We start from the raw sequence: 24,132 nt of genomic DNA, 5'->3' as shown, positions 1-24,132 counted from the left end.
CACAATTTCATATACTTTTACGTCTAATTTATCAAAAAACTTTTAAAATATATAATTTGTAATTCATCTTGTATCGCCTAACTTTCAGTTTCAATGACAATCGACAGTTATTAAAATAATAAGGCTCAAAATAGTCAGAGGAGTTGTTGTTGTTCGCTAACTAACGATTCTGCAAGATGCAACTTACTGCTAAAGAGGCATGGGAAAAGTGACTTACAAAACTATCGAAAATTTCCTTATATAGGCATACTTGGTAAAAAGTTTAGATGGTGTTGAAAAGAGACTTTAGAAAATGATTAAACTTTCAAACTTTTTAAGAATTTAAAAATTACAATCAGAGAAAAAAATATTAATGAATTTGTTACCATAGATCAGGGGTCGGCAAACTGCGGCCAACAAGCATGTTTTTATTATAAATTGATGATGATGTGGCTCATGAAATATAAAATTCGGCTATGGAGCATTTAAATCTAGCTTACTAAACAAATTTTTGAAACTTACACTAGATATTTTAGGGTTTGTAATAAACAGTAAAAAATTGTTTTGTATAATTGACCGGAGTTTAGAAACTTACACTAGATATTCTAGGGTCTGTAATAAAAAAAAAAGCTCATATTGTAACTAATACAACAACTTTGGCCCGCGCGACCATAAAAAACCTGCCGATCCCTGCCATAGACGATTATAGCATGCATGTGTTCAAATGGGAAGTGTTATAGACAGCAAACAACTTTTTAAAGATTAGCAAGCAGTATTGGAACTTGAGATATCAGCTGAAGGTGAGCAAATAGATTTTTTCAACAACTAGTAAAGAGTTACAAACTAAAAAAAAAAGTTTGTCCAGCAAGAAAGAAGGTGGTCTTCAACAGAAATGCAAAATGCTGCTGGCAACAACTACTCAAAGTTACAACCCACTTTTAACATAGCTGTCAAATATTTTGAAAAAAGCTTTTTAACGACAAAAAGTGTCTGCTAAACCCAAAAATGACAGCTACTCTGACAGATATGTTTTGAAAAGCATTTAGTTGTAAAGTAAATTTAAATTGCACTTTTCGCTACTTTCATTAAGTTTTTTAAAAATATACGGTATGTTCATCAGTATTTTTGTACCTCTTTTTTACTTTTGTTTGTTATCAAAAAATATAGTTTATTATTTTTTATAAAGTACAATTACATTTTTTGAACGTTAAAGATAAATGCAAACTTATTTCGAACACAAATATTTTAAGTTCAAAAGTGAGAACTAAGTTCACAAATTATTTTATTTCATAAACACAATTATGAAAATTCTAAGCACATTAGTAAATTAAATTTTTAACAAAATACATTTTCAACCAGTAAAAACAATTATAACTATCATTCTATTCAATTTTAATCGTTTAAAACTTTACAAACTTGTTGGTTTGGATGTACAACATTGTTATTTTGCAAGCCAGCAATTTGGTTGCTCCAAACATTTGTGGTTGATGGTATCGTTAATGGTGCAGCAACTTGCTGTATCAAACTTGTACTTCTTTGAAGGGCAGGATGGTTGGCTGTGACACCATTCAAAAGGACACCATTAGCATGCACTATACCTTTGTTGAAAACTTTTGTAAAATTTTTACAGTGTTTAGTGATAGAAGATTAGAAACTTAAAGTACAAAACCATCACATTTAAAACTTTTCTTTCATATTCATGCACTAACAAGACTGTCGTAATACAATGTACAATACAAAACTCATTTACTTATTTAAGTTTTATTAATTTAAAACAATACACAAGTACTTCGTTATCAGTCAACTTTTATGCCTTTACAAACCAAAGTACTGCGGAGAAGGGTCGGATATTCTGATGATAGGGGTGGTGTTTGGTGGCGCCACCATGTGATTGACACCACCAACCAAACCGGTTGTTTGCAATCCCAACATTCTTTTCCGCGCCTCAAACATCGATTGAACGTTTCTTTCCACACTTTTTACTATCACCGACTGCCAATAAGTTTATGAATTTAAGATAAATTTTTCAAGTACAATTGTTAAAAACTGTATAATGTGCTGGACAGTTTTAAGATAATAAAGCTGAACAATAGTTAAGTATTTAGCAGATCGTTCTATGCATTCTATTATTGAAGTTATTTTAACCGTAAGAAAATGTCCAAACTAGGTTTGATTGAAAGTATTTTATGGTTAGAAAAAAATTAATACAAACTAATGGAAGTATGAGCAATCTACAATGTTTAAGATAAATTAGGAGTTTATAAAGGTAATTTGGTTTTATAATTTTTCAGGTTAATATGAAGTTCTGACTATTAAAAAAAACGAAAAAACATTAACGTAACGTTAAAGAAAGATAAAAACAATTTTCTATACTTTATTTTTGTTTATAAACAACATACAATATTTTACCTTCTCTTGTTAAGTACACAATGGTCAAAGAAATCAATCAAAAATAGTAAACTTGAAAATAGTTCAAATAAAGAACAACTTTATGATTTCAAAAAGATTTGAATGGCTTGAAAAACATTATTTGTTATTTCAATGTTATATTCTTTTTGTTCACTTCTAATATATAAATTAAGGCGTGATTAAGTAAATCAAAGTAAGTAAACTTCGACCAAACAATTAGGTAAGAGGATGAATAATATAAACGTTGTTAATAACAACTAAAAACTAAAGTTTTCTTTTAAATAATGAACTATTGATAATTTAAATTTTACATAGTTAAACAAAAAGAAACTATAACTATAAGTAGAATATATTTTAATAATCTCAATTCTCGTATAATAACGAATAGTCTATATCATTTCAGTTCAGTTTATTTAATCTAATATAATTTTCTTGACCTATTTTTCAAAATGAACTATTACTAGTACTTAACACAACTATTTTTTATTAGTTGATAAATTATCAGACCAATTACAGTATTAATAAAAAAAAGTGTTTTTTTTTTAAGTTTTAAAACTGACCAAAAGTTTTATGATTATAATAGAAAGAAAAATCTTTTTATTTGGTGCATTATGTTTTGTAAGCTAGTCAAAATGACTAATTTATATAAAAAATTATTTAAATACTCGCTAATAAATATCATAATTCGAAATTTTATGTAACTACAAAAATACCTAATTCAGTAAATATTTTTAATTTATGAAATAGAAAACTAAAGTTTAGTTCAAAACTATAAACTGTTCATTTTGTAAAATAAAAGTTTTAAAACAGTGATTACTTGTTTACTTCTTCTGTAAATGAACATTGTGATTAGTATACAAACTAAGACAGAAAGTTACAGCATTTTTAATTCGAAACTACATTTAAAGTAAAATTATCAAAATAATTTATTAATCTACTTTGTTTGAGTGTTTGTTTTTTTGTTTCACACTAATAAAAACGTCCAGTTCTTCCATAAGCGAATTATTTCTCTCATTTTCACGAACTGAGCTTATTTCATCGTCATTTTTAACATCAAACATCAAAACCAGTGGTAGACATCCCTGAATAAATACAAACAACTATAATAAGTCTTAATACTTAAAAGAAAAATAACATGATCTCCAACAACATTTTAAAAGAAACGATCTTAATAAATTCGTTCTTTATACTTATCATTACACGAATTTGATAGTAGAATTTACGTTAGTTTAAAAAATTGAATTTTAGAAGTAATTTAACATTAAGGGTTGAACCATAGCTAAATAAGACAAAACTATATTTTCAAAATATACTTACTGTGTTAGACAATTTAAGAAAACTTTAAGGTTTTTATTTTATTTTTAACTTTGCAGCTAAGTAAAAAACTAGTTTTTTTATTGCTTATTAGGACAACACTAAGTGATGGAAAAATTAATTTTATACATTTTTTAAACTTATACAAATTTAACGTTGTTAGACTACCTATTAAAAAAAAAAAGCGTGTTAACCATTAGTTGCTGTCTGGCAACGACGACAGATTCAACTTGACCGCTGATTATTATTGACTTTCTTGGACATTGAACCATGCTATTTTGATCGGGAAATCTAATCTGTTTGTTAATAAACTTGTAATTAAGTTTTATCAACAATACCAATATACCAAATTAAAGGTAATTGCACTTTTCAATCAAATAATAATCGGTCTAAATTTAGTTTTACGACTTCAATTACCAATAACAAACAAAAATACCTGGGCTCCAGTGTGTTTGATGATCAAGTTGATGTTGGTGGCATTTCTACCGACCATGTAACTGTGCTGCTGAGGAGCCACTTCAATGTACGAAGTCACGTGAAGCTGCAACAATATTTTTGGTATCAATTTTAAACGAAACTGACAGTTTAATATCATTAATGGTTTCACAACATTTTGGTTTTTGACAGCACGGTTGGCAGAGTTTTAGTTAAAAAGTAATAAAATTCAAAAAAAATACAGGACTAATTTGACTTTCTTTACAGTTACATTTGTAACGAGTATTTATTTTGGCCATTATCAAAAAGCTGATATGACTCGCGCCGTCAATAATAAATAAAGAACTTCACAACACTACCAACAAAACAGCATCTGAGACTACCACAATTGATTTCGTCCTTTTTATAACTCATCAGGAAGGAATAGTCGCGAGATACCGCTGTCAACATCTAACCAGGTGGGGTAAAGTACACAAGCACTGAAGCGACCGTTTTTTCTTTTATATTGATATTGCAAAGCATCTCAACTTTTTTGATGATGGCCGAAATAAATACTGGTTAAAACTGATCAAACGAGCATAGACTTAAATCTCATAACAAGCTGACGATATCTTAGACATTGAGCTGTGAATTAGCTGCGTCAACTTTTTTGATTTTGACCACAAACGGTCGCTTCAGTGCTTATGCAGTTTAGCTAGCTTGGATGGATCTCAACGGTATTATTTCGCGACTATACCTACCTAAGGATTTCTAATAAGGTCAAAATAGGTTGTCGGGTGTCTCGGATGTTTCGGAATTAATGAAGTTAATTATTTATATTTTTAAAGTTACATGAACAATGTTTATATGTTGCACTGTTTTAGTGTATTCCAAAACTTACATTATTTATTTTTAAATCACTTAAATAGTATGTAAGAAATGTATAACTTATTAAGTTAAAACAGTACTTTTTTTATTTTAATTTATATTTAAATGTACTTATTTGAAAACTTATGTTGATTAAGTACTTACCAAAGTTGAGCCTGTTAAATGCTGCATCAATTTCCTAGTACCTTCCTGAAATTAAAACTAGCGTCAAATATATACTTTTAAATGCTTTTAAAACACATAAAAAAATATTCAATATATAAAAGATAAGTATAAACAAAGCAATAAAACTAGTAAACGTGTTTTAACAAAAACTTTCACCTTTTACGTTCAATTATTCTGCCGTACAGACTCGTCTTTGTAATTAAACAGTTTAAATGAAAACTTATTTAATGTTCAAACTTATTTCTATTGAATTTTAGAAGATAAATTTATCACTTTAGACATAGAAAAGCTTAGAAATGTATACGATTTACTTAAAGTAAATAAAAGGTAAAACTTTAAAGATATATCAATTCTAAAGAAGTAGAAGTAAACGAACAAAAGTATAGATAAAAAAGCTACAAAACACTTTTGTACACCAGCAGACATTAGACAAATTTTTAAACAAACTGTTATGATAAGATAAGTTGTTTTTATCTACAAAAAGAATGCGTACTTTACACTTTTTACAACTTAAACAGAATATTTTAAGTTTTCTTCAAACAACGTTTACAATGCGTAAAAAAAATCAAGTGTACACATTTTTAAAATGTTAACAATTTTCTAAAATAATTTTTGTGCTAAAGAGGTTATGTTTATATAAACTCTGTTAGTTAGCATCTTTATAAACTAAACTAAATATATCGTGGTAAACACGTAGATACAATATATAATTAATATTGATGTACAATCACTATCTCTAAACCTTATAACCGTTTTTTATAATTTTTAATCAAACTTGATCGATTTTAAATGATTTCAAATACATAAAACAGTAATAACACCATACTTTAGGCAAACATAATCACTGCAGATTTTTGTAATTTGGATCATAAAATTTAAAACAAAAGTAGGTAGGTACACATTGTTTTATACTAATTAAATAAAAAACATATGCTTGATATTTGTTTTACTAAAATATAACGTCAGATATTACGTATAGGCTTTTTTATAAAAACAAATAGACCAAAAAAAAACTTAAAAGTATTTTACAAGTTCCAGTAATTATAATAATTCTATAGACATCATAGACTAAAATACTTTTAACACCATACTTTCCTCAAAAAATATTGTATTAAAAAATTTATTTTTCCTCATTTGTATGAAAAACTATATAATTATTTTAGTAGACAATTAAAAACAAACATTTTAAATTTTAATAAATTTTCTAATTTAAAATAGGTATATAGATAATATGCTGCAGATATCAATTCGTTAAAACACAGAAATAAACTTGACAAAACCAACAATGAGACGACCAAGGTTATCAGTGGAGCCACGCACTGTGCACGTTGTAGTGCAGTAAGTTTTGGCTCGCTGCTTGAAAATCACTCCAACTCCGAACATCTGCACGATTCTCTGTATGTTGGGTTGGTTGGGGTCTGGTATTTGCGTGGATGGAGTGATGTCGAACGAAATTACAACTGGAAGAAGCGCCTTTAAAAGGTTTATCCTTTGAAATTCAGCAAGTACTACGACTTAAACCATTTAATTAAACTAAATAACACAGCTTTAAGTTGGTATGTATTCTATTAATTGCTTAAAAAAAATTAAGCAAACACTATTTATTTTAGAGATTTTTTTAAATATTTGTTTTTCTTAATTAGTTTAACACATTAAAAGTAGATACCACGTTTCATATACTTTTAATTTGTACAGTAAACATTAATTAATAACATGCAAAGTAACAAAAGTTTTGGTTTTACTTTTAAGAAATAATTTAAGTTTTCCATCAAACTGTATATAGATTTGTTGTTTAACTATTATAATTTTTACTAAAGACTTATAAAAGTAACTACTGTGAAAATTGTTAAATATAATTGAATTAACAATTTTTTTTGTAAACCAGATACTTAAAATCAATACTTTGGAACATCTTGTCGAAAATATTCGTAAATTTTTTATTAAAAGATACCCTAACGTCGTAGTTCTATAAAACAGAAAATTTTAAATTTTAAGCTTTTTAATTTATTATATTCAAACTTTAAATTTTTGTGGGATCAACTTTTTTTCAAAGGAAAATAATCTACAATGTAATAATATTTATACTAACATACTTAATGAAAATATCAACAAACAAATAGTTGCATAGTAGTTTTTTCGGGTCTATACTAAACGTAGTCATTTAACTAAATGCTTACAACTTTTTAAAGAATTGCTGCTTTCACTATAATACACTATTTCAAATGTTATAAGCTAAAATATTTAATAGTTTAGTTACAACTATTTTTAACAAAAACACTTATCACTTACAACAGACTAAAGTGATATAAAAACTAATATTTCGAAATAAGTACTTAAAATAATAAAATTATTCAAGTCTATAAGTTAACATTTTTTCAAACTAAATCTTTTTAAACAATTGTAGTTGAACATATACGCTCATTTTTAGCAATAAAACAATTATTATCTTCTAATTATATAAATTTCAAACTGATAATAATCTAAAAAAATTCTATAGTCGAAATAAACTTTCTTAAGTAGAAGAATCCATCAAAAAAAAAGTATAGTTTTGTTATAAATCAATTTGCATTCACTTAGTCAATCAAAGGTTTTTAAACAAAACAATTGAAATCTATTTCCTTTTATTAAGTGCAGCTGCCATATTTAAACTTGTTTAAATCACTAATTGCTTGTAAAGCGAGCTTAATCTGATTTTGAATACATTAACTTAACATGAAATCAAATATCATTTAAAAAAGAAAAATTACTGTGAATTTTTCATCAGTAAATCACAATTTAAAACTCTTGTATTTATTTTTGATTTAAACTTATAGAAACAAGATTTGGAAAAAATTTTAAACATACCTTTTTTAGGTTTGAAGTGTAATGTTGAAAAGTTATAAGCTAACAATTATAATTTAGAATTAAGCATAAATATCTTTAAAAAAATTAACCAAAGCCAAGGTAGAGCTTGTAACTTAGTTTTACAAGCATGATTAAAAAGATAAAATAAATGAGGTTTTTGTAAAAAATAAAATATCTTACTCTTATTTTTCCACGAGCATTTTCAACACCAGCAGGCTGACCGGCTATAGATACCTGAAAAATATTGCAGGATTCAATTAGTGCATTAAAAAACCAAGTTTTTTATTAGCTAAAAACTTTTTTAGAAAATTGTAACATTTCATAACATTTATTACTCATAGATGTTATGTGGTTTACAAACATCAATTAGATTGAGCAATTTAAATAGCATTACTGGTATTTAGATAGATTTTTATTTCTAGCTGTTTAAAGTCATCAAAAGCATCGTATTTTACTTACTTAACTTTTTGATACCTATTACTATTTTATAATTGTCAATAACTAGGAAAAAAAAGTAAATAAACTTACAATACTATACCTAAGAAAAATAGTTAAGAACAAGCTCTTTTAAATAAGAATTTTAACCAAATAGAAAATAAAACTAATTATCCGTACTAAAGTCAAAAATATACAAACAATAAACTTTTTTTTTTAATGCAATCAAACAAATAACCTCCAAACTTTGTATTTATGTTTAAAATATTTTAAGTTATTTTTCAGAAAGTATAGTTATAACTTAACACTTAAAAATAAATCGTATATGTTTTAGTATTATAATCTAAAGTTTGTTTATAAGTTCTTCAGGGCATTCCACACATTTTTAAAGTACCAAATCATTACAACTAACTTGATTACTTTTGTCATTATTGTTGTTGGAATTTCGGTTGCTATCCGGAAAATGAATGTGACATCCTGTTTCTTCCATAACTTTTCTAACATTACTACCTCCTAAAAATTAGAACATTTGTCAAAAATGATGCAACTCAATGACTTGTTTGGTATGCTATAATAGAAAACAAGTAAAAGGTAAAAAACTAAATAAAGTAAGTTCTTAATAATTTTTACCTTTGAATGTATATTTTCAAATTAAACTAGAAATTATAAAAATCATTTGAGTTTAGTTTCTTTGTTAGCTAATATATACACTATTTAGAAATTAAAAATAAAGAATGAATTGCTGTAAAATCCACAAAGAAGTTTTAACCTTTCCCAATGATATGAGAATGTTCAGTGTGAGCAACATCCATTTTAAGGGTTACTCTAGTTGATTTTGTGTCAAGAACTTGTTGAATAAGTTGTTTAGCTAATAAAACTGCTTCTTGCTTTCCAGATACTTTAACATGTGGATCTAATTCAAATTTATTTCATTTCATTTTAAATTCAAGATCTTCAAAAAGAACGTAAATAACTTTTGCAGTTTATATACAAACAAATAAGCTACTTTGTATAAATATATAAAAGCTATATATTAAAGATTTTGTATAAAGTTCTGATCGATAGTGCTCGACAAATTAAATTGGAGCCAAATATTTATCTAATTATATAAAAAACTATAATTTAAACAGCTGTTTCACACATTGAAATGTAAAATTTCATGTGATCGTCAGTAAGTTACAGTTTATTATAATAGTGAACAGAAATTTTGATTTTAAAGTTTTTATAGTAATTGTGACGTAGTAATGGTACAGTTTATTGTACCAGTACTAAAAAAAAAAAAATTCTAATAGCTTAAAACATTTTTCCAAAATAACCTTTTTAAACTTTCCTAAAAAGCATAAAATAACATTCACAGCGTATTTCAAATTCAACTAATCGTACAATAAACTGTACCATTACTACGTCACAATTATTATAAAAATTTTAAAATCAAAATTTCTGTTCACTATTATAATAAACTGTAACTTACTGACGATCACATGAAATTTTACATTTCAATGTGTGAAACAGCTGTTTAAATTATAGTTTTTTATATAATTAGATAAATAAAAGCTATATATATTTTTTGGAAACCTAAATTTTCTAGTAAACTTCAATTGTTTAATTTTTTAATCAAGGTCAACTAAAAACAAATTTAAGAAATAAAGTTACAACACATTATAATTTTAATACTACAGTTTTAAACCGTTCGAAAACTATAAGCTTTAAATTACTAGGTACATTGTAAAGATATAAAAAAAAATAAAGGTTTTCAAGCATAACAATTGCACATTATTTTGTCACACACAAAAACGGATCAGTTGGTTTTAGAGGAAATAACATTTTTCAGAAACCTTAATTACATATGTTTATAAAAACTTTTTTAATACATCCATAAGCAAGTGAAATATGAAATCATCGTTTAATCGACCGAAAATATAAACAGTTTTTAGAGCTTCATGCAAAAAACTTGTTGAATCTTTTTTTAATGGCAAAAAAGATATTAAACTAGAAAAGTAGCTACTAAACAATAGATAAGTGTCAAAACCCCTGCAGCTACGCACACGTTATAAGTTAAAACCTATACTTAGTTGCATGTACTCCATAATTTGCACTATTTGCTTCACTTTCTTAGATTTATGCTTTTGTCTCATACAACTTTCACATGTACATTACAATTCTCATAAAATTTATGTTTCAATGAACTTAGCTCAATTAAAGTGATGTTTTATAGCCATACTTTTGAATTCTCTAAAAATATTATTTAAACTTATAAATATATTACTTAGTATATGACTAATATTTTGAAAGTTAATAATTGTATCAAAATGATTTTCAACTAAGAAAAAATCAAAAGAAACTTGTTTTGAAACAAAGTTTTCATTTTTAAGTAAATTAATCATATTATGTTTTAGTAAAAACACCATTGATTTTTTTAACTGATTTATAAAAGGTTTTAAACTTTAAACGAATTTCATAGATTAATATATTAATTCAATTGACCACAGATAAAGGCTTCAATATTTTTCTTACTATTTAGTTAAAAGCTAAAATTTTTTGTAATACAGATATATACCAATAAATGTTATTAAAAATTTAATTCAATCTAATTTAAATTTATGTATTACTTAACATCAATTCAGAACAGTATATTATATTAGTATAGTGTTTAAAGTTTTTCAACTTAATTCTGGTATGATTTAATAGTTAACAAATTATACAATGGAACATCCTTAAAATATCTTCAAGTGTTTTTACTATTTATTTTTAGTTAGTGTATTGTATATATATAACACTAAAACGTAAACAGTCATAACTCTGGGTAAAAAACACATTAAAGTTTATACAACAAAAGTTCAAGTGCAACTTCCCTGAAAAATATGATTATAACAACAAAAACAATTCAGATTTAGGCACTTAACGAAGGCGTGTGTGTTTTTAAAAGGTGTGAGTTGTATTTTAATTCAGTCGAGATTTCAATTGTGATAGTTACATTTTTAGAAACAAATTAACTTTATTTAATGGTTGTAGCTACTTGAAATTACTAATTAAGCTTTTCTACTCTTTTTCTTGAATTTTACAAAATAAGTTGTTTGTTAATGAAGTTCATAATAAAGATAAAATTTAATAAGGTTTCTTTAAGAATATTTCTAAGTTATAAATATTGATAATCCAAACAATCTACTAGTATGAAATATGTATGAACTTATTTAACAATATCTAATACGTATTATATTAGTAAAGACTTTTACATTTAAAATTTTCTTAAGAATTTTAGCTAATTTTGTGGTATATTTTTCAAAGTAAAAACTAGAAAATAAAATTTAGAAAATAAACAAATTGAAACCGAGTTTTATTAAAACAAAAAATAGTTTTTAAACAAACCAGCTGTATACTTATTGCTCTTAACTAAAAAATAACGCTCAATTTACTGCAATGTAATGAGCTTATTTAAATAATAATATTAGTGCAAATTAAATATTTTATTCACTACCAGGTTTTGGTGGCAAAAAAAAAAGTTGATAAGGTCGTAATTTTTTACTTGCTACTTAAACCAGGTAGTGAATAAAATACTTAATTTACAATCATTTATTATTAAAAAAAAAACAGTTAAAAAAATTTAAAAGCTGCATAACAAAATATTAAAGATATTACAGAAAATTTTATATAACAATATTTCTATTTGTAGTAAAGATTTATTTATGTATATATGTATATCACTTCTCCCTTTTTACATTTATTTTCATACCACTTTGGAGCAAAAACGTCATAAAAGTTTAATTTACATACCAGCAACACCAATAATGAAAGCAAACTTTAAAATCCTGCCTTAAATTAGCTGATATTTACCCGTTATTTGTTGGTACAGTAACCGCATTCTCACCCTCAAGACTGCTCTTTTGTGGAAACTATTTAAGAAAAGAATAAACAGTTCAACTTGTGAATACAGTGAAAAACTACTTGTGAAATTAACGTTGTCAGTAATAAATCTAAAATGCTTAAAGAACTGTTAGGTAAAGAAACATTCATAAGAATAGGAGAATCAATAATTTAACAGATAAATACTTCAAAGTTATTAAAGTTTAAGTTTTTAAATTTTCTCATTTAAATGAATTAATAGATATGAGTTACTGGAAAATTGTGAAATAAATAACAAATTAAACTAGTTATAATTTAAAGGGACACTGAAAATAACAGTACATAAAAAAACAAAAAACATTTTACTTAGTTTTAATAAACTAATTAAAATACGTTAGTTTTATCTTTGTATTAAGGTATATATATTTCGGGGAAAAACGTTTGATTTAAAATTTGAGTTATCTAATCCTAGCTTACATTTTGTTCTAAACGGAATTTGTTTAATTTGCCGTAAAATTGCCTAATAAAGTTGGAAATTCTTTTAATGCGAACACTGGTTTTCATAATTCGCTTATTTGATTATCTAACTTATTAAAAGATATACATTTTGTGCTTAAGTTTTAAAACCAACACAACAATTATGTAATATATTTTTTGTGTGCATACTACTAAATATATTTCTAAAAGTACAAAAATTGGAGAAAAGCATTTATAATCTTCAAAACAAATAAACTATAAATACTTCTTATAAATATATAAGATTTAAATACTTTATTCTGCTTGAAAAGCTAAAAGAATGGTGACAGCTAAAGTTGTTCTTATGTAAGCACACAACAAATAAGAACTTTAAATTGACAACATTTTACAGGCAGTTAATATATTTACTAATTTGTGTACAAATACTGTTTTGCTATACTTGACTAATATAAAACTACCATATTTCAAAATATATACAAAAATAATTACTTTTAACGAAAGTTGTTCGTTAAATCATGATGTTTATATTAATTTATAATTATTAGATGTTGAAAATTAAGCGTATTTCAAATTTAATTAAATCATCCGTAACCAACAGTGTAGAGAAAACTTTTATCGAAGTATAAATACAGTCTTTAAATCAAAAAAAAAAAAAATAGTTTTTACTATGATAGTATACACAACTACGTAATTTAAAATTCTTTATTTAAACTATTTCTTCAACAAAACTCATTAGCTTTTGTTTAACTTTATAATTATCAATAAGAAAATTTTTTTGTCAATTTTAAGAAAATATAGTCGTTTTAAGTTTAAAGTAATGCAGTTTAATTACCTTAAAACATCTTATACAACATAATAATCAGTTTTAACAACTTTCAGCAGTCAAGCTATTCTCCTTTAACTATTTAATAACTAGTTTCTTGTAAGATGACTCAGTGTGATCTTTATAAAACTTTAATTATAGTCATTATTAGAATTTTTTTAAATGTTTGTTTCACACAAACGTTTTCAACATAAAAAACTATATGGCCTTCTCAAGTGATAAAACGAGCTTTGAAAACATTACTGAAAAATGAGTTTAAATGATAAGTTTTAAGTATTATGACGTATACAACAACGTTTAAAAATTAAAATTTTTAACTTGGTTGTAGTAAACAAAAGTTGAGTAAAATTTACTAACTGGCACATTTTTGCTTTACTTTTGTTACTACAACCAAGTTAAAAATGTTACATTCTTTCAAACTTATTTGTCATAATACCTTAAACTTATTTTTTAAACTCTTTTTTCAGTAAATATTTTTAAATACTTATATTACTTAATAATACAGATAGTTTTTTATGTCGAAAACGTTTGCGAAAAACGAAGAAAATGTGTAATTTCTACTTAAAATATAATACAAATGGTATCTTAAAACTTACAATACTAATATTAAGATTTGTTGTAGTGGCTTTCTTTCAAATACTTTGTTTTAAAATTTTGTTAATTTAATTTTAAATTTATAAAGTATTAAAACAATTAACTTTTTTTTTTAATTTAACCAACAAAAACAATAGTATTTTAATGATATTGTAAACTATTACCAAAGAATTTTTAAACAAAGCAGACTAATAGTTTAAAAACAGTTATCTAAATTGTTTGACCAAAATATTTGTAGTAAGACTTAACATGCTTTTTTATAATAGAACATTTGAACTGTATAAAAGAAAAAAAAACTTTTTGAAACAAAATAAAAATAAGAGAAGATAAACAAAGTTAAAATTTTCATTTAAGCTTTTTCATAACTTAATAGTTATCATTTAATATATTTTTTATAAAGCCAGCATAACAGAAGAAAACAACAAATACCTAAAATTTTCTCTTAAAAGCGTTTCATATAAATAATTATATATGTACTTATTGATATAGGTTTAAAAAATTGTGTTCTCAAAACCGCAAAATTCCATTACAATTATGAAGTTTACTACAAATTTTAGAACGAATGTAAAACTTTACGTGTGCAAACTTTAAAAAAATAGTTTAAACAACTAATTACTTAATACTTTTCAAGTCAGCAAAATAATTTTACATAAAAAGTACACAACCTTTAAAAGTTTATCTAAAACATTTTAGAAAAAATTACAGCATAATCTATTATTGTTTAATTTTTCACTAATAAAAGTAACATTTTGTAACTTAGCAGTAATCCTATACCATTCGAGCTAGTACTTACTACTATGACAGACTTAGGCTTTTAATGATTTTTTATCAATAAAGATGTTGGTATATTGTTATAAATAATTTTGTTAGTACAATGCACTTGAAAGTTAAGTACTCATTTATTAATAACTAATAAACCCATACAATCTTTAAATTTCTAATGTGAATTTTTACAAAAGTAAAAATGTACAAGTTCTTTGTTTAACAAAACTTATATAGTAAAAATAAAGAAAAACAATCAAAAATACATAAAAATGTACTTCTAGAAAAAGTTATTTCTAAAAATAGTAAGTTTTATTTGTATAATAAATTTAAAATAAATTCAACGTTTATAAAAAATAGGGGGAAAGTTAAGATTGTTCAATACAATTTAAATTATTATTTAAAACTAAATATGAAACTTTTCTTAGTAAACCTTCAAAAAAATTTATCTTATAAGTTATTTTTAAAACCTAAAAGGTCATAGTAATAAAACTAAACAAATTAAGTGCTGCTAACCTTTTTTAGATTTAGCTCCTATTTTTATTTTGGAAGGCCAAGCAATTTTTGCTCCTGTTTTCTCCATAATCTAATATAGAAACAGTATTTTACTATATCAACTTCGGAATAAAAACTTAAGTAAATAAAAATATTCAACTTGTTTTTAAAAAAATTATTTGGAGCTTATATAAAAAATAACCAAGTATTAATTAAATTTAAAAATAAATTATATAAAATTTGTTACAAAAATACAGAACTTACTGCTATACCTAGTTTTAATAAAAAATTGGTAATTAATTTACTAATTTTATAATATTTAAATTTACAAAGTTATAAAGATTGTATTTTAAATTGTATTATAAAAATTAGAAACTCAAAATAGTTTTAGAGTAAAACAGCTTTTTGGTCTTAGAGTCCTTTGTGAAAAATATGCATAAAAGATTTAGTAATATTTTCTACTAAAATTTATTAAAAAATAATCTGTTTTAAGCCTAAACTATATAACACAATGTAATTTTGAAACTACAACATTTGGTTTCCAACAACATAACCATATCTTTTAGACAATTTATACTCAGTAAATTTGTATTCATAAAGTCTATTTTTAAATTTGTTAAATTACAATTCATGTATTGAAAGAATTGTAACATAAACAGTAAGTCAAAAGTAACCTTTTGTATAAGATATTTTATAATAAGTAAATTTGAAAAAAAAGTACTTCAAGATATAGTCAGAAGTTTATTGTCTTAATTTTTTTTTTAATAAGCAACAAAACATGTTTACTAAATAAAATTGTAACAAATTTTATTAATTTTTATACTGATGAAAAAAAATATTGTATCTAACTTAAATTGATATCATAGTTTGACATATTAAAAATTGAAAATTCAATTTAAATTCAAAAAAATAAAGCTTTTAGTGATTTTAGTGAAGTATTCAAAATTACTAAATTATATAAATTTTACTCATGAGTTTGTTATAGTTTGACTTTATACAAACTTTATTATTTGCGAATTATTAAAAATTAAAATTGCAGAGGATATTTTAAAATAGTTAATGACAAAATAAAGCTATATTTACGAATAACATTTTAGTTTGATTTATATACCACAAGTCATACTCAACCATATTTAATTTCAAAGATTTAAAAACTACATCTAAACATCAAAACTAAATCATTACAAATCAACAAAACATAAGTTACCAATTAAAATAATAGTTACCAATACAAGAATTAGTTTAGGTAATTTAAAACCAATAATTGATAAAAGTTTAAAAAGTTACATTAGAGCTTAATCAATTATACTTTAAAAAAGAAAGTTTCATAGAACATATAACTCACAGGGGTTAATCTTAAAAATTTATCACAAACATTGAACTTACGTCATTAAAAAACTTCTCTCCTGTTTGTCCTTTACCTTTGGCACCAGCTGTAAATATAAGTGTTTAAGTTAAACTACAACTAAACAAATTACTAGTATATAAAATCACTAACTCTAAAACCCAGTATAATTTATAAAAAATTATACTAAACAAAACTTTGAAAAAGATATTAAATATAGAGATTCTAATTTTAGTTGTGGTAAAAATATATCCAACAAAAAAGTAAACAGTTTAGTAACTAAAAAATAAAAATATAAATTTCTGAAGCTTTTTTTTAACAATAGCTAAAACTATGCTACCCTGGATGCATTACAATATATATGTTCTTAAGGTCAAACAGCTTAAATTAATTTTAAATAGAAGTTGTGTTATTTATTAAAGAAAAGGGATAAAATATGGTCTTTTGTTTTTTAAATACCTAGTAACAAAAAAAAAGCTTTTGTTCATTCAAAATTAGACATTTTTACACAGACTAATTCTTCAAAAACGATTCAGAATTTTTTTTTTAGATAATTTCAAGTACTATACTAAATAGAACCACCATTATAATAATTTGTAAATAAATTTACTTATAAGGCTATTGTAAACGATGCTTTTATTCTTAACTAGAATGCTTTTTACCTTTGCTCATGGCACTTCTGATGTCTATAGCAGGGTTATCAAAGGGTTTTTGAAATTTTTTTTCAAGTTTTTTGAATTTCTTCATGTTTTTTAGTATAAGTTTTTTAGTCCACTTTAAGTATATAAATAGCTTTAAGGTTTTAAATGGTATAAAATGTTGATATGGTACTGTATTGCTACTTTTTGTATATTTTATAATGAAGATTCAAAATAATACATAAATATCTCACTTTATATGATAGATTTTTATTTTTAGTCAAAGTTGTGTTGTTTTACATGTATAAATTGTTAAAATACCAGGTTTTTAAGTGATTTTTGTTCAAAATTCTAGGTTTTTCAATTTTTTTTCTAAATTGTCAAATTCCAGGTAATTTAAAGTTTTCAGGTTTTTTACAACTTTATATAGAGAAAAACATTTTATCAATGATTGGACAAAAATTATTCTAAAACTGATTTGACTCGCTGGCTATACTTACAGAATTTTAATATTAATTAAACTTCAAACTAGCTTATTTTTTAAAAACTTAGTGTTCACTAGGCTTAGTAATGTTACTTAGTTTTGTCTATTTCATACTTTCTATGTATTATTGTAAGGGTGGACAACCCTTTTCAATCAACAGGCCGGATCCAGAAATATTTAGTCTTTTGCGGGCCGGAGCATTTTGAATTAGTTATTTACCGGATCCTGTGTCCGGATACAGTCAAATAATGACTTTTTAGATCCGAATCCAACTGAATACCAATTTTAAGTGGAGATCCGGATCCGGCCAGAATCTAGTTATATTGATACAGTGGATCACTATTTTTAATCCTTAAAATTCACAAATCTTTCTCAAGTCTGACAACTTAAGATATATATTGAGACATGTCAGATGTTTATAAATATAATTGACATTGTAATTGACAAAGGTACGTACAAACACTTTGCTTTGGGTAATTTGACAAAACGATATTCCAACTAAGTTAGAACAACACAAAGTATTAGGACAAAATAGTATATATATTTGAACACATTAATTGACAAAGTCATTTTTTAGAATGTTTTTGAAGACAAATTCTTACAGTTTTGATTTGTAAAAATATGATGCAAAGTTTTATAAAAACTCTGTAATATTGACCCTTTGCGGGTCTGTCACTTCGCTTGCGGGCCGGAACCCATTAAAGTTTAAAAAACGGTTGGGGCTGGTCATTTTCACTCTGCGGGCCGGATCCGGCCCGCGGGCCGTACGTTGCCTACCCCTATATTATTGTGCACTGGAAACAGTTTTTTTTTGTTCTTTATTCAATGTACTTCTAGGAGTATAGTTCTGGTCATAACAAAAATTTGTTTTTAGCTAAATACTTATTTATTTTCAAAGTTACTGACTGAACATAAAGTTATGAAAATTTGTTTACATTTGTTTTACAGTATCTAAATTTCAAGTTAATCAATTCAGTATTTAAGACAAAACAACACTCTGATTGTTCAATGTTAATTTCTAATTACACTCTAACTGCAATCCGATAAAAAGACTATTATAAACCAACCCACCTCTTATAAATAACATTTTCAAAAAATCATTGAAGTATATTGATAATCAATTCAAATTTAAACTTACTCAATTTTTTATTATTTCTTAAATTAACTAACTATTAATTAAGCAACTCAGTTTATCAACAGAAATAAAAATCTTAAAAGTTTTAAATATGTTAAACATCAAGTATTGCGTGCTTTATACTTTAAAGGTGGCAATTAAAGTTCTTAACTTAAACAAAATAAAAGGAGATTGATCAATAATAAATTTTAAATTTTATTAAACAAAACAATGTTTCACTTGTTTGAAGACAAGATCTTCAGTTGTTTAAATAGAATTCTATTTGAATAAGAATTTAAACAACTGAAGATCTCGTCTTCAAACGAGTGAAACATTGTTTTGTTTAATGAAATTTAAAATTTGTTATTGAAACATCAAGTATAATTAGTTTAACTTGAAAAATTAACAAACTAAAATTTTGACTAGGCTACAAATCTCAATAAATTCTGTAATTCTTTTTTAATGTATGAATTTTAAAACATATATTTTTACAATGATATAGATCTCTTACTTGTTGCAAGTACAAGCCGAGTTACAACTATGAAAAAATAACTTGTTAGAAAAAAAAAAACTGTTATTGCAAATAAAGATTTAAAAAATAATGAATAACATATTTTAATACTAAATTATTTTTTTTTTTTTAATTATCTAATAGTGTATTTGATTATATATTAAACTACAAACCTTGCAGCATCTGTTCCAAATTTTTTCTATCAACACGAAATCTTTCCTCTATACAATCAGGGTCTTGCACAACTTGTTTATCTACTACATTTTCAGAGCTTTTATTTTTTTCTAGAGATTTAATTTCATCTGATACTTTCATTAAACTTTGAGTTATTTGGTCAGTTGATTCTTCATTTTGTTTATCTTCTGAGTTTAGTTTTTTGGGATCATTTAAAACTTCATCTGATGTTCCTGCATTATCTGCAGTCGTCTCAAGTTTAATTATAGTGTTATTAGGATTGACATTGCTTATACTTTTTTCACCACTTGTAGCAGTTTTGTCTGAGTTTACTACCATTTCATTTGAAATAGGCAGACTCATAAATGATAGTTTTTAAATTATTGTTACATGTATTTCAAAATAGATACTAGCTATTTATATTTTTCACTTTTTGAAATTAAATAGGTGTAGTTTTTTGGAATTGAAGGAATTTATGGTAGTATGGAAGAGTTTTGGTTAAATTTAGTCAGGTGTTTTATATATATTAGCACTCACATTGGCTTCATAAACAAGCGACTTTTTTGGCTTTCTATTTCTAATGTACTTCTTTTCAAAGTTTTACTAATTTCAAACTACTGTAAACTGGTTATACAAAAAGTTTTGAAAGCTGTCATAAATGAGACTTGTTTTTAACAGTTTAAATAATAGAAAGTTTTGGATCTTGAAATTTTATAAAAACTTTTCAAGCTATCTGGGTGAACGAAAACATAAGTGCACAATGCACACTTAGTTATTAAGCATAAGAAAGTATACTTAAAGTCAGTCTGAGCTAAAAAAAAAGCTGATTCAGCAAATTTTGTAAGCTTTTTTTTTATACCTTTGTTCCTAATCTACCTTACCTAAACATGTTTAGAATTAATAAAAAACTAATTTTAATTAATTAAAATAAGAAGTTGCATGAAAAAAAGGTTCTTTATAATTATGCTGACTCAGCTTTTTATCAGCTTTTTTTAGCTCAGACTGACCCTTAAAAGTACTAGCCTTAAGCATGTAACTACAACTAGTTTAACAAAAAGTACTGTTAATCAAGGTTGCTGGAATTCCACAAATTGACAAAAGTTATTACTGGATAATTTTTTTTTGTTTTAACTTCAAATGTCTTTTTTAAGTAATTGTGTGGCAATTAAAACGTATATATCTGGCAACTATGATGTTAATTTAGTATTTTTTTATTATTTAGATAACTAACATTTTAATGAAATGTATTATGAATACATACAAACAAGTTAAGAAAATATTGTATAACTATAAAAACTAATTTTGTTCTTAAAAATAATTTACATACAGTAAACCTCTCTAAAAGAGCACACCACACAATATAGAAAATACTGCTACACGTATATAAATTTCTAGAAATAGTTTTTCAACGATTTAGATAAATTTTAAATGACTTCTTTGTATTTTAATGTTTAGTTTTTTTGTTTAAACCTCGCCTTTATATTTATTCGTAACGCTTATCTAAAAACTTATAAATTTTTATACAGAACAATAAACCTTTTTTTAACTAAAATATAAATTATTTAATACATTTTTAATTTTGAGTTTTCTAAAAACACTCAACTTTTATTTTTAATGATAAAATACTACATTTTTGTGAAATTATAATTACAAATCAATAAAGTAATCTGTTATAACATACTACTGTTATAGTATTATAAATGTTTAATATACAGTAGCTATTTTTAAAACATGACGCATGATATTGAAACAAAGCTTTTAAAAAAGTTTTTCACTTAATTAAAGTATAGTACTAGTATAAATAAACAAACAAATAATAATAAGTAAAAAGTGTATAAATAAAACAAAAAAACTATAGAAAAAACGTTAAACAACGTTTTTTTAACACAACAAACTGATCAAAAAATTCTTTCAGCATAACTCCTTTACAATATTCACGAGAATTATAGAATTTACTATTTTTGAGGGCTTCTTTTGATGAAAAAATATATACTGCTATAAAGATTTTACTAGTTATATTAACAAATTTTGAGTTAAAAAAAAATATAACTTGTTGTTATGTTATTTTATATTTTTATATAAGCTAATAACTTTTGAGTTGTTGTAATCTATATTTTAGTATTTCTTTGTTTTTAAAGTTAACGTGACTCAGCTTCTAATTGTAGACTAGAGCTTTTTAGTTATGTAGGTTTATTACTATTTTAATTGTAGCATTTTGTTTAGTGTTTTATGCTTAACTATTTTCTATACGGGTCTTTCATTCCTTGAAATTTATGTTTTAAACAGTTAAACTTCTTTCCAGCTAATTATAGTTACTATTAGCATGTGTTGTTAAAAACCAAGGTGCATTTTTACATACCAATCCTTGACCTTTTTTTAGAAGCATTTTCGTTTTCCTTCTCTATAAACTTAATTTTAATATCTTAAACCTTGTAAACAACTTAAAATAGCTTAGTATGGTAATTAACTTATTGTGAAATACTATTAAATCTATCAATAATATTTTTCAGTTTGTTATAATTTTTCAATTCATTTATTGTCAATAACAATATTTTAAGTTGACTGGAATTTTTTTTTTGCTCGTCAGACATAACAAAAAGAATAAAATTTTATAATATAATTTGCTTAAAATGTTTACACCTAAAACTGTAGCAAGTTAATAAAGAAAAAAGCAGAACTGTTTAAACAAATAAAATTTATAGCAAATTTTAAGTTGTTTTATTTTAAAAAGCTCAGTTTCATATGTTTTGCAAAGTTGTTTTTAAGCTAAAAAATACATCATAAATAATAAAATCATAACATCTACGTTCAGTACATTGCTTATTTCTAACAAATGGTTATTTTTTAGCTAATATTTAAATAAAACTAGATAATCAGTTTCTTGTTTACTGACTACCTACACGAAAAGTTTTGTCACGTAACAGGGCTAAATACTGTCTGCAAATAGGCTCGAAGTTATAAAAAATTGGACTGAGTAAGAATTTGAAAAAAACTCAAATAAAAACTTAAAAGTAATGTTAAGGTAAACTAGCGTAAACTGTGTTATAAAGTTATATTTTTCGAAAAAAAAAATCTAAAACTCTATTTTAGTTTAATTTGTAAGTCTAAAGCGACTAGCGAAAGTCTATGTCAAATCTTATTCGGCCTGTTATTTACACGGCTGTCACATTTAGCCCACCGACTAAGGAAGTTTCGAATCTTATAACAGGACGTTAAAAAAGAGTACAAAAACTAATTAATTTAAATAAAAAACTAAATGTTGAAAAAAAAAATTGTAAAATAAAAAAAACTATATTATTATAAATCAATCAACATGATTTTATTGATCATATTAAGGAAGACAAGTACAATAAAGTGAATGAAGTTTTTTTTTTTAATTCTATATAAACGAGAATAAAGGTTTATTTATTTACAATATCATCAACTAAAGTTTGTGAATGTAAGAACACTGTGGTTTTTTATTTATGCTTCCTTTTTAATTGTCTTTTTTTAATTATTTACGATAGTGTACTTGTGTTTTTTAAGAGAATCTTATGTTACAAACTTAGTTTAATTTTTTGGTAAAATATAGAAGATTTTTTACCAAAAATAACTGACCATTGCCCTTTATAATTAATTAGTTTTAGATCTATTTTTGAAATTAAAATAAATCAAATTAACAGATAATTTAGCACTAAATTTATTATATGCAATTTATAATATTGCAGAGGTAGGTTTAAAAAAAAAAAAACAATATTTTTTTCTTATCTGGTCATAGGCTAATCAGGTCTTATTTACAAAAAATAATCGTGCCTAACATGGCCGGATAAGCAAGGAATCACTGTACTTGATTACTGCTATATGGGCTACTAGTTTTATCAAAAAATTAGTGCTAAAATAGTATTATAATTTTAAAAGAAATAAAAAGTTATATTTAAAAATGTAATCCCTATTTTAATTTACATTATGCTTGACTTTGTTAACTTTCATATTTGTTGAAAATTACACTGATATACTTAGAAATATTACTACACTCATACAAGTCAAGTATTCTAGCTTTTTTACATATTTACTTTAGGTGAACAACAATTCAAAATATAAAATCTTAAACTTTATATTTTTGAGTAATTTTGAACTATACCCCTTGACTGATTTTCAGGTTTTTTACAAGCAAGTTATTTTTAGTTAGAGCTTCTGGTATATTTTTGTTTTTTTATTTTTAAAAATAATTTTTGATATAAGACAGAAAATATTTTAATACCAATATATGGCTACTTTAGGCAGCTATGAGAAATCTTATTAAATTTTACCATAACTATCTTTGCAATCTTACTTTCTAATACACTTTTTTAGATATAGCTCATTAATTACCTACAAATTCACAAAAACTTTGTTTTTGACATGATACCTACTACCCCTCATAAAACATTAAGATAACTAACCATCTG

General features: G+C 24.6%; 1 protein-coding gene across 1 annotated transcript; it reads right to left on the bottom strand.

Annotated features, from left to right (window-relative positions):
• Window positions 1-1,395: 1,395 nt before the first annotated feature.
• LOC145847690 (protein bicaudal C homolog 1-B-like) lies at window positions 1,396-21,047 on the bottom strand (the record flags this gene model as incomplete). The annotated part of the gene is made up of 13 exons (XM_082953676.1): window positions 19,705-21,047; window positions 16,826-16,872; window positions 15,461-15,530; window positions 9,218-9,361; window positions 8,861-8,961; window positions 8,194-8,247; window positions 6,454-6,642; window positions 5,149-5,193; window positions 4,139-4,243; window positions 3,897-3,998; window positions 3,327-3,470; window positions 1,803-1,971; window positions 1,396-1,577 (listed from the first exon to the last, which is right to left on the bottom strand). Coding segments are annotated over exons 1-13 (1,716 nt in total), but the record flags the coding sequence as incomplete, so codon positions are not given.
• Between the last annotated feature and the right edge of the window lie 3,085 nt (window positions 21,048-24,132).

Source organism: Thalia democratica, unplaced genomic scaffold, assembly GCF_965202585.1.
Source record: "Thalia democratica unplaced genomic scaffold, ktThaDemo2.hap1.1 HAP1_SCAFFOLD_1047, whole genome shotgun sequence".
NCBI lineage: Eukaryota > Metazoa > Chordata > Thaliacea > Salpida > Salpidae > Thalia > Thalia democratica.
The sequence above is the reverse complement of the archived record's forward strand: the minus strand, read 5'-3'. Positions and strand labels throughout refer to the sequence as shown.